Below are 12,132 nucleotides of genomic sequence, written 5' to 3' on the forward strand. Positions count from 1 at the left end.
AAGGAATACTGTTGAGTCTCCCGGCCTCGTTTCTTCTTGTTTTCATTTGTGCACAAGCTGGCAAAACATCCAAATAAAGCTAGCGTTCTTTAAAATGGGCATACTTACAAAATGTTAAGTGCCCAACTTCCCTGGCAGGAATTGAATGGGCTGCTCTGAGGTCTTTTTGCTTTTTTAGAATACTCTCATTGTAAGTGAAAAGTGCACACCAGTCATTATTCCATTTACAGTGTAATGGGAACTAGCTGGAGTTTGATTAATGGATGGGGATAGGAGGTTGCAGTTAACTTCCACACGGCCCTTTACAAACATTGCTGTGTCTGCTGCTGGTACAGATGTTGCTTAATAACTGCCTTACACAATGTTCAGTATGTGTGGCTGTTTTAACTCAATCCTATTCGCTCTTGGGATGTGCCAAAATGGGACTCTGGTTTTCAGGAACGCTTTCTGCAATAGGGAGTGACAATGAAGAGCGTAGAAATGTTCACCAATTTTGCAAGACTCCCCTATCAGGAATGGAAGGACAGTGGCAGGTGGAAAAGCATTGGCCTCATTTCCTTGTTCGGTTTCCTAGCCCTGTGACATCTCACGTGCCACGTGAGTCCTGATCGGTTGGAATTGGTTAAGAAGGAAATGTCCCACGATTTGCTGCTGCTGTGGTGTCAAAGAGGGAGAATGCAATGTGCTGGAGGAGGCTGGGGAATATTTCCATAATATGAAACATACCGAAGCTGCTGAAAGATCATTCAATGAACACATAGGAAAAGCAGTGATATGTACATTGTACATTGTCTTTTGTTGGCCCTGGGGGTGCCAATTCTTGAAATAAATTGTTGGTTCCTGGGGAGGGTCAGGGCCAGCATTTGTGTGTGTGTGTGTGTGCGTGTGTGGAGAGGAATGCTTACCACAAAAGCTGTTCCCACCTAAAGTTGACCTGCCCACATTCTGATGTTTCCTTGGCAGGGCCACACTGACCTGTGATTCAGTATGTACTTATCTAGAGCTGGATCCAATTTGAAAATGAATGCCAGCATTAAAATTAAGTTCTGCTTAGTTGTTGGGGTGGATTAATGAGGCATACAGTGCGAAAGTTATGTAAAGTAGGGTAGTAATGGAAGCTGTCTAAGATGCAAACTTCAGGAAGTAGAGTTTCCTTCCCTTATGCCTATGGACTAATAAAGACACTTGTAATAGAGTGGGTGAAACCGGGGGGGGGGGGGGGCAGGGCGGATTATCAAGCATGTAATCCGAAATAACAAAGACTAACTGTGCTTAATTTTTGGTCGTACTGGGTGGAATTCAATGTGGTGCTAAGGAGGTTGATCCTACAGTGCAAGCATTTCGCCTCCCTCCACACATTGTTCTGGGGGGGGGCGTTCTCACAAGCCCCTAGAGTGGATTTTTTTTAGGGGGTGCACAAGGGGGGAAAGCCCTGTTGTGTTAGCAGGGGAGCCCTCATGCTGGCTTCTGCTAGCAGAACAGGGTAGTTTAATAGAGCGCAGTGTATTCAAAAGAAGACCTACCCTGTCTTGAATGAGTCGGGGAAGATATTTACTTCCATCTGCTGGCCATGCAGATGCTGGATATTTGGTAAGCCAGAGAATAAGGTATGGTTGCCCTGGGCGCAAAATTGCTAGGGGCACAAAATTTCAACATCTGGTGCTTCCTCAATTCAGCTGCATGCTTCCGTCGCTGGGGTCCATTGAAAACGGCTCTCCATGCGAACCAGGAAGTGACCTCTCCATACAACAGAACAACTCTTCTTTGCTTATCTCTGCGGCTGCGATCTCCTGGGTGACGTGGACGTTATTAGGCAGTTGAATGCACATGTGTACCTCCCTCCTGCCCACTTTGCGCAGCCCCAGGCACTAGCAACCCATGCTAGGCCACTGCCCCCACCCCCTGACCTTTTATATGGAGACCCATCAGACATGCAGTTCTGTACCACATGCTGCTTCTGAACATTTAGACTGGCTTTGTGTGTACAGTGGTACCTCGGGTTACACATGCTTCAGGTTACATACGCTTCAGGTTACAGACTCCGCTAACCCTGAAATAGTACCTCAGGTTAAGAACTTTGCTTCAGGATGAGAACAGACATTGTGCAGTGGCGGCAGGAGGCCCCATTAGCTAAAGTGGTGCTTCAGGTTAATAACAGTTTCAGGTTAAGAACGGACCTCCGGAACGAATTAAGTACGTAACCAGAAGTACCACTATACACAGAACGCTTCAGGGTTTTTATCTTACTGTGTAACGTTGAGAAAACCCGCGTCAGCCTAGAGGCTGGAGTCCAGTCATATGCTCACCACCTCCAAGCCAACTAAAATGTTTGAGACCCAACTTTACCAAGATAGCTGGCAGGGAGGTGCTGAGGTTGGCAGGGTCTACTGAAGCATTGCCTACTAGCCTCCCGTGCTGGGGGCTGCCAGGAGCTTCTGCCAAGCCAGTCTCTCTTTGGCTTGGGGCTGGCTCCCAACTCCAGAGCTGCTCAGCTGATGAGATTCCAGCAGAGAAACGTGCTTGGCTGAAAAGGCTGGTGCCAGGCCCATTGGGAGAAGAGAAAATAAGGGGGATTAGGCTCCTGTATGGGATCATTTTGGGACATTTCATAGCCATGTCTGCACCTTTAGCCCTCCTCCGAAAAGGAGGGAGAAATAAGACAATAGAACAACTTTTAACACCCCCCCCATTTGCTGTTGTTGCTTGTCTTCTGAACAAGCTCTGTTATGTTGACAGTGTGGTGACTTCTTAGGCTTTCTCCCTTTGCCATTGACATATGCAGTAGAAGAAGCTATAGACCAGGGTTTCCCAAACTTGGGTCGCCAGCTATTTTTGGACTACAATTCCCATCCTCCCAGACCACTGGTCCTGCTAGCTAGAGATGATGGGCATTGTAGTCCAACAGCAGCTGGAGACCCAAGTTTGGGACACTTCACTATAGACACTATAGACCTTGTGATGTGGGAGTAGGCCTCATTGAACTGTGTGATGCTTGTTCCTGAGAAGGCTGCGCAGGCAATCACACTGTTAATGCATTGTCCTGTTTGTTTTAAAATTGCTTTTTTTCTGCCACAACAGCAAAAAAAGAACCTGTGATATACAATTAAAAATACTAGAACTAAAAACAAACTAACTGAAATGAACATTTGACTAATAAGATAATTGAAAGCACATCAGAATTTCACTATATCTAGTTAAAAATGCTTAACCCCCCCCCATTTTAAAAAAGAACTACTGCAAGATGTGTCATTTAAATATGATTTTTGGGAGCCTAATGACATAGGAAGAGCCGCTGCTGGTGCAGACCAAAGGCCCATCTAGTCCAGCATCCTATTGTCACAGTGAAGAAACTCACAAGCAGAACTGGAGTTCAATAACAATTCTCACTCCTTGCGATTCCCATAAACTAATGTAGAAGCAGGTTGCCTGTTCCAATAGTAGAGGTAAAATAGACTAGAGGCCAATGATTGTCAGTGAATTTTGCCAATCCTCTTTTAAAGCCATGCATGTTCATAGCTCTGTACTGAATTTTCTTTCCTGGACAGCACAGCAAAAAGTGTACACAAGCCCATGACCTCAACACTCCCTTTCATTCTTGCAGATACGTAATTTTTAAAAGGTTTACATGTAGTTTTGTTTCTCAGGGTGGCTTGAACAGTGGGGTCAGTGTGAGCCCTTTCCCTGGAAGTAATTATTATTCCTAGCCCAGGAGAGGGGAGTGCAAATGAGGCAGGTCTTCACAAGAATACTTTGGTGATTGCAAAGGTTAGAGGTTGTGTGTGTGTGTTGTTTTCTAAAAGTATGATTCTAGGTTCAGGACCAACATTGCGTTGGTCCACTCATTAGCAGAGGCCCTGTGCCACCTGCAGTTCGGTGACCTTAATCTGTTCAAAGGCAGCGTTATAACATGGAAAAATAGATTGCCCAGTAGGGAGCAGATCATTAGAATCAATTGTCTAGACTGTTTTTTCAGTCATCCCAGGAAGCTGACAAGTGTGTAACGTGCAACCTGCGCTCTGCATTCCATGTAAAGGTCTTAAGAAAGGGTTGCTTGATCCTTTCTTGCAGAAATGCAAAGGAGCAGGCAATGTTGAGGCAACAAATCATGAGCACACTTACTTGGGCTTAAACCCAATTGAGATCTGTAAGGAACTTACTTCCATGTAAGCAAGCGTGGGATCAAACTTCATCAGGTCCCAGAAAGTGTTCAACCAGATCAGTACACTGCTGGCTATCCTTATGCACTGTTACTTGGAAGTCATTTGTACTAGCCAATGGAGACAGTGTCCAGATGTAGTAAGGAAAACCCAGAAAGAGCCATGTTGAGGCCAAGGCCCATCTGGTCCATCATTCTGTTCTCACAGTGGCCAACCAGATGCCTCTGGAAAGTCTGCAAACAGGGCGTGAGGGTAATGGCAACTCTCTCTATTTGTGATATCCAGCAGCCAGTGTCCGGGGGTGTGCTGCCTTGGACAGTGGAGGTGGAACACAACCACCATGGTTAGTAGCCATTGATAGTCTTATCTGATTTGTCTATTCCTCTTTTGTGGCCATCTTGTGAAAGCAGCTTCTGTAGTTTAAGCATGTGATGTGTGAAAGTAAAGCTTTCTTTTGTCTCCTGAATCTTCCCGCATTCATGGGTGTGGAGGTCCTAAAAGAGATCAAGGGAGATCTGGTCTCTCTCTCCCTCCACTCTAGGGTGCACTCCTTTTTGATTTGCAAACAGTGAAGGGAGGGGGAGATCTAGGGTTGCCATATTTTGAAGAGCAAAAAAGAGGATGCTATGATGACTCTTATTTTAAATACCCCTACTATATGTAGGCTATAGAAGCTTTGATATATTGTTGAGAGGGGTCTGGCAGGAGAAGAGAAGAGGAAAGTAAGTCTTCAACCACCAGTTGTGCCTATGTCTCATCCAGAAAGTATAGCCAGAGATATTTTGGCAAGTTAAAAAAATCCACCCAGACAGAAATTTCACCCCTGAAAAAGAGGACATGTCATGGAAAAAGAGGAGACATGGCAACCTTGGGAGCTATTCCTTGTTCCCACTTACTGCAGTTTGGAGCTCTAGTGCTGCTTTGGATGGGTAAACTATTGAAAGGCGGGGAGGTTTTGGAGGTGGTGGTAGGTGATAGGTCTATATTGAGCTCTCTCCATTGATGCTAGCACAGTATAGAAACCAGTTTGCACACGTTTATAACTGTAAAAAATAGAAGAAGGGAAACTGATGGTCATATAAGGCATTCTGAGCTCACCCTAGCTGCAGTACATTTATGGTACCAATATTCCTTCTTGTGTGTATAGTCTAGACTGACTTTTGCCAACCTGTTACCGTGCTGGCTGGGGCTGGTGCAAGCTGCAGCCAAAACATCTGGAAGGTGGCAGATGGGTGAAGGCTTGGTTTAATATAATTACATTCCACCTGTACTACATAAACCTCCACTGCCCAGCTGTTTACCCCAGGCAAAGCTCGCTGAGCATTTAATATTCACGTAAGTGATTTTACAGTGCATTCCTATGAACTGCTGCCTGCTTGACGTGCAAAATTAGTTTATTACTGCACAGTCAATGTGAGAGCACTACAGTGACTCTTCCAACTCTCTGGCAGTGCAGGCAAATCACCCATTGTTCCCAGGCCTTATTTCCCAGTGTGGACAGACTGGCATGTATTGGCAGCTCTGCGGCAACAAATTAACCCAGGACTAGAGGCCACCAAATATGGTAACATGGCCGGTGTTAGTTTCGAATTCCCAAAGCGTTTGTTGGCTTAATAGGGACAAAAATGTTTCTTGAAAAAATAGTCTGGATTGTTGCAGAGCTTCAAAGGATACCGCTGATGTGTGTTACAAAAGAGCTTTTTCATAGCCAACAGATGAAGAAAAAAGTGGGTGGTGATTAGGGAAAGTCAGTGACCGCTAGGTCAATATTAACATCCTTGCCAAAATCTTGTCAGTCTGCAGTGTGTGATTTGATTTCCTTTTGTCCAAAGCCTTAATCAGGTGGAGTTTCAGAATAAAACTGATGGGCAGCCTCAGTGCAGATTTACTGGAAGCACAAGACTTATTTCAGAGTAAAGACATCTGGTATCGCAAGGATTTCGTGCAGCAACTCCTTGGGCTGGGGGTATTCACCAGTGTGATGCTCTGCATTTCTAAGGCAGATTCTTCCTGAAGCATTCAAAATGTAGCATGTGAACTGAAATCAGAACTGTGATTAACCAAAACCCAGGGAGGCATTTGAAAATGGAGGGGGTTGACATGGGTTCTCTGCCAAGTTGCACGTTAAGAAGACTAGTTGGAAAGAGTATAGAGGATCCAGCAAAACTTGTAATGGCACAAATGAGGAAAGTTCACACAATCACCAGGAGTTATTAATAGCACCAGAACTACTGTTGTTATTAATGTCACTCTAAAGTGCATAATAGCACCTTTGATGGCACATATTGGTGTCTTGAAACGATGTTTATGTTACCAGCTACGCCCCACATGCCATTTCTACTATTCTGGATATTTGCTTGCATTTACGGACCCCTGATGTCTTAGCTTGTGATTTGTTGTGTTTTGTCTCTAATGGAAATATGCACAAATTCCCAGTGCTATAGTGTTTAATACAGCAAGAAAATCACAACACTGCTACTCCTTTATCAGCAAGAGAAACTATTTGTGGTGTCCAGCCTTGCAAATAGTATAAATTGCACGATCACTGAAGTTCTGCATTTTCGCTCCAGAAGTTGGGAGGTTCCAGGATATGTCAATAGTACTGCTGAATACATAGGGGCCAAAAATGGCTTTCAAACTGACATCACCAATACACACTTCCTCATTTTTCTTTTGCCGTTTTCTTCCATGGCTCTCCAGGCAGGCCTGATTCGTACAGACAGCGGCGAGTTTTTTATTGAGCCCTTGGAGCGAGGACAGTGGGAGAAAGAAAAGAATGGGAGAGCTCATGTGGTCTACCGTAGGTCTACTGTCAAACAGAGAGCAGAAGCATACAAGGACCATCATAATGAAGGTAAGTCTTCCTGTTGAGATGGATGCACATTTCCAGCACTGTGTTCATGGCTCCCACACATCCATTTCCAGATAGATTTGACACGGAGGCACTATCTGCTTCCGTAACAGTTCCAGGACAGAAAAAACATTATGCCTGAAGAGGGACTCTTGCCAAGGTGGTGTTTGAAATGTTGTCCATTTCCCCCCACCATTTCTCCACAGGAAGCAGAGCTGGAATCCTGCTTGCTTGCAAATAAAAGCCTAGTGCTCATTAGCTTGCTTTTGTCCCTTACTGGGAAAACACACATTTTCTCTTTCTTATATGGAGACTCTGTTTCTCCCTCTTAAACCTTCCAGATGCTTTGGGAGACCCAGAAAGGCAACCACTATCTCTATGTTCATATTATCGGCTCTTTGCTTTGCATATTTTCTGTTTTTGTGGGTTGTGAATCGTAGCTCATATACAGTGGAACCTCGGTTTTTGAACGTAAACCATTCCGGAAGTCCGGTCAACTTAGGAAACATTTGAAAACCAAGGATCAAAGGGCGGGCTGCAAATTTACAGAGAAAATTGAGAAAAATACAGTGGTAGCTCAGTGGAAGTCATTCGTCTTCCGAGGCACGTTTGAAAACTGAAGCATTTACTTCTGGGTTTTCGGCGTTCGGCTTCCAAAATGTTTGGCAGCTGAGATGTTCAAAAGCCGTTGTTTGACTGTACTGCTGTCTTTTCTGCTGCTGGATTTTTTTTATGATTATAGTCTTGTTTATTTATTGAGGATTTCTATTTTTAACTTTTTTATTGTATGCTATTTTTGTATTGGGGGGATGAATCAATCAATCAATCAATCAATCAATCAATCTACATGCTTACATATAGAAAGCAAAAAGGCATAGCAGCTTCTCCTTTTAAGAGCTTCAGGGCCTGGCATCTTTGAGCAGATACAGTTTTCCCCAGGACTGACACACTGTGATGGGAGAAGCTTCCTTCTTTCCTGGAGGACAAAGAGAAACACAGATTGCCTCTGTCAGTCACCAAGAAGTTGTTGCACATACACAAAAGAGATTTATTTGTGTGTGTGACAAAAATGCTCCAGAATTCTGCAACCATAAAATCCCAACATATGCAACTCGTATTCTTAAGCACTCCCTCTGGGTGGAGAGAGGTCTAGGGAAAGTACTGGTTTAGTGTTCTTTTGCATGAGAGAGTACTGGAGATTTACTTTGTCTAACAACTGGTTTTTATTTACAAATATGCAAGCAGAACATAGTAAAAGCTGACAGCACAACTGCTAATCCTGCCCCAGGCACCCCAACCAGCAGCATGGACCTCTGTGCCCCTTCCATCTGCTATACCCAAGCTCAAAGCTCTCAGGTCTTTCCACTTCTTTCTGTGTCCAGATTCAGAATGCAAAACTGCTGTTAGCTGTTTCTCTGCCCTTTCAAAACTGACAATGGTTGAATTCTGTAAGCTAAGGCCATCAAGGAACGTAAATTCCAGTATACATGGCAGGGCAGTACCTATTCTTAGGCCAACCAAAATGTCATAAAATAGTGTTCAAGATTTGACATTTTGGTTAACCTAATAAATAGTCTGGCCCTACTATGTATTTTGGATTTTTTTCTTATGGGCCAGCATGGCTACCTTTTCCCTGTTTAAGGAGCATTCAGGCTTTCTGATCCAATTCTTGGTCCCCAAAGGCAGTACTTTAGACACAGATTATAGTGATAGCTCGACTCACTGCAATTAAGATCGACCAACTGCATATATGTTTCAGTACTGCATATATGTTACACTACTGCATATATGTTTCAGTGTGATGATAACTTGCATGCTTTGGCTTGTGGTGTATGTGTTTCGAGGTTGTTGTTTTTTTTTGTTGTTTTTTTTTGCAGAATAATAGATTTTAGAGACCAGAATAACTACTGAAATTTCACAATTGTGCCAGCAATAGCTTTTTAACCCCTTTATCTTTTCTCTCAACTTTCCTAGTTCCAGGCTTTAGCCTAGGTCAGCTCCCAAACACACTGAACCTAATTGAAGAGCAGGTTGGCGAAGCAGATCGGAAGAGGCGCCACGCCAAGAAAGACGACTACAACATAGAGATTCTGCTGGCCGTGGACGATTCCGTTGTGCGATTCCATGGGAAGGAACACGTCCAGAATTACGTCCTCACCCTCATGAACATAGTGAGGCTCTCTGTTGTTTTATTTTAACTGTTACAGATGGGGACTGGAAGGGAGGGCTGCATATCCACTAGTCACCTGAGTGTGGGTATCTGCTGTTTGCATCGGATGACGTAGTTTCACTGTGTGAGTGCACATATGTACCCTAGAAGTCTGCGAGGCCGTAATGGTGCATATTGTGAAACCTTCATGTCTTATAATGGCATTTGATGTTGTGTTCGAAGGTTTGGGGCCTACCCAAGCGAAGGATAGTTGGATTGGCTCAATGGACATTTCCCTGTCAGATTCCATGGGCTGGGTGGGCGGGAAGGTGGCTGTTGAAGCAGGCAGTTGCTCAGATTCTCTACAAAGGAAATCATGACTCTTGATGAAAAGGTCTGATCGACAGTTAGTAGTAACCAACCGTCAGATCCTTCTGGCACCTCAGTTACTGTTTTCGTGGGTGAAAGCTTTCAGATGATGTGAAGCCCCATTTAAAACTCTGGCTATATATAATGAAATTTGCCAGAAGTGACCAGCTAAAAGATGTTTTGCTTGCAGTTTTACCAGAGGTCAGATTTCAGCAAATACCAGAGCAGCTTTGGAGTGATTTCAAAAGAAGTGGTTCCCTTTTTGGAGCAGAGGTTCTATCCTAGTATCAACAATGACAACAGATGTCATCGTGCTGCTAGGATGGATGCTTTTAATTAATGTTTGCCAGAGAGATGAACTCCATGTCGTATTAGAGACCCGAGCATTCACCTTAACTTGCCCCTCAGATTTATCCGCCATTTTATACGCCAGCTGTGTTTTAGAACTACTCTGCATAAACGATGTGCTTCTACATGTGCAGAATGGTTTGTTTGCTATTGGTTCATCTATTATTATTATTATTATTGTTATTAGTCAATTTATTAGTTGCTTGCCCTATAAAGGATCCTCCAAGTGACTTACAACCATTTTAAGGGCACAAAGCGCAGCATAAAAAGAACAATACATTGCATTAAAAATCATTCAAGAACTTGTAAAACAGACCCAGTAAAACAATAGCAAAAAAACATAAACAGGAAAAACCATCAAAATATTAAAATAGTAACTTTGTCACATGGCAAAACGTAAATGCAAAGACGTCTCGTCTCCCTATAAAGTTGATGTTTTAAATGAGGTGCTTTGGAAACCTTCCCCTTTCAAGTGCACCAATTTGCTCCTTAAACGAACCCAAGTTGTAGAGAAGCAAAGGGGTTTCCGTCACTCCCTGACCTTGTGCTTGCCCCTCCTGTGCAACTGGGTGTCATGCATGATGTCATTTCCCCCCAGCTTCTAGGGGACGGCATGAGAAGCTTGAAATTGTCAGGTTTAATCAAAAGCTTCATTTTCAACCCCATTTCATGGTTTATACTCAGCAGGGAACGCTTTTCACTCTGTGAATGTTCAGGATGCTGGGTTTGTGGGGGGGGGGTGGCGGGGGGTGGGGAGGAGTGGAAGAGAGGCAGCTGCCTTTTCAGATGGAAAAAGGCCCATTGGAGAGCTTAATGAGATAGAAGAAAAGATCGGTAAAAAGGAGAAAACATGACCTCTGTGGGTAAGATGCAAAACGAATAGTTTGTTAAAGCATTATTTCCTTCGCCAGCCTCCAGGCAGACCCTTTTTCTCTCCATTCCTCTTTGTCCCTTCTTTTAGTTCTGACACTTTCTTTTCGTACCCTTGTCAAGTCTCCCGGCACTTGGTGAGCAACACCCACCATTTAAGGGCCTTGTCTGCTAGTTATCCATCATTGCTGGTGACCTTTCAGAGGCTTCTCTTTAGACTGGACTCCCACCGCGCCACCATGCCACTCGGGGGGCCTCTCACTTCAAAAGGTGTTTTGGCCTAGACCGCTTCCCAAGCAGTAGTCCTCCACCCCACCCCACACGCAATTTGACAAGTCTCGCTCTCTTCTCAGTACTGTTACAATAGTCCCAAAATGTGGCTGTGGTGGAATAAAATTAAGGGGATGCAAGCAAACTCCCCAGGGAGTAAGAGAACTATTTGTTTTCAATAAGTCTTGTGGGTTTTTAGCTGCCTTTTGCCTACAACCTTGTGTACATCGCTGGGAGATATTTGTGGTTAAGCAGTCTATAAATCTTTCTAAATAAGTGGGAAGCCAACTTCCTTCTATTTTTTAAATGCCACACAACTGAGAACCAGATTCTTTTAGTACACTAACAGCCAACAACCATCTTAACCTCAAGGGGTTGCTTCTTCCCACACTTTTCTAGGAGGTCTCCCTGCTCCAAATACAGTGGTGCCTCGCAAGACGAAATTAATTCGTTCCGCGAGTTTTGTCGTCTTGTGATTTTTTTCGTCTTGCGAAGCACGGTGTCGGGAAAGTTTTGGAAAAGCTTCAAAAATCACCAAAGTCTTTAAAAACCTCAAAAAAGGCTACGACACCGTGTTCTATGAGTTGCTCCTCGGAGTCAAGTCGCAACTGTATTAACGGTGTTAAGAAAAAGGAAACAAACTTGCAAGATGTTTCCGTCTTGCGAAGCAAGCCCATAGGGAAAATCGTCTTGCGAAGCAGCTCAAAAAACAAAAAACCCTTTCGTCTAGCGAGTTTTTTGTCTTGCGAGGTACCACTGTATTAACTCTCAAGTCATCCACGGCACAGGAACATAGGAAGATCAGCTGCCTTACACTGAGGCAGGTCATTGGCCCATCTATCTGAGTACTGTGCATATTGATTGGTAGAAGGGTTCTCATAGTAATCTATCCCAGCTCTATTTGGAGATTTTGGGAATAGAACCTAGAATGTTTTGCATGCACAGTATGTGCTCTTATCTCTGAGCGAAGGCCCTTCCCCAATAATACTTCTGTGTATTCTTTCCCACAGCTTCAAGTTTCTTCCTTTGTTTGATACAGTTAGATCAGCTGGCAGAGGGGCAGGTTGGTGAGTGGCAACCAGGGTGTGAACCTCCTTATCTGGAGGAGGTATTCTTTG

General features: G+C 44.0%; 1 protein-coding gene across 4 annotated transcripts in view; it reads left to right on the forward strand.

Annotated features, from left to right (window-relative positions):
- The window catches only part of ADAMTS14 (ADAM metallopeptidase with thrombospondin type 1 motif 14), a 71,266-nt gene that overhangs the window by 12,226 nt on the left and 46,908 nt on the right, over positions 1-12,132 (forward strand). For all 4 annotated transcript variants that reach the window (XR_013986108.1, XM_081004667.1, XM_081004665.1 and 1 more), the window contains exons 3-4: positions 6,858-7,011; positions 8,983-9,179. Coding sequence is in view for 3 of the 4 variants with exons in the window: in XM_081004667.1 (XP_080860793.1) it covers positions 6,858-7,011; positions 8,983-9,179 (351 nt within the window). In the remaining variant the exon portion in view is untranslated. The remainder of the gene's footprint in view (positions 1-6,857; positions 7,012-8,982; positions 9,180-12,132) is intronic.

This window comes from Podarcis pityusensis, assembly GCF_964106645.2.
Source record: "Podarcis pityusensis genome assembly, chromosome: 5".
Taxonomy (NCBI): domain Eukaryota; kingdom Metazoa; phylum Chordata; class Lepidosauria; order Squamata; family Lacertidae; genus Podarcis; species Podarcis pityusensis.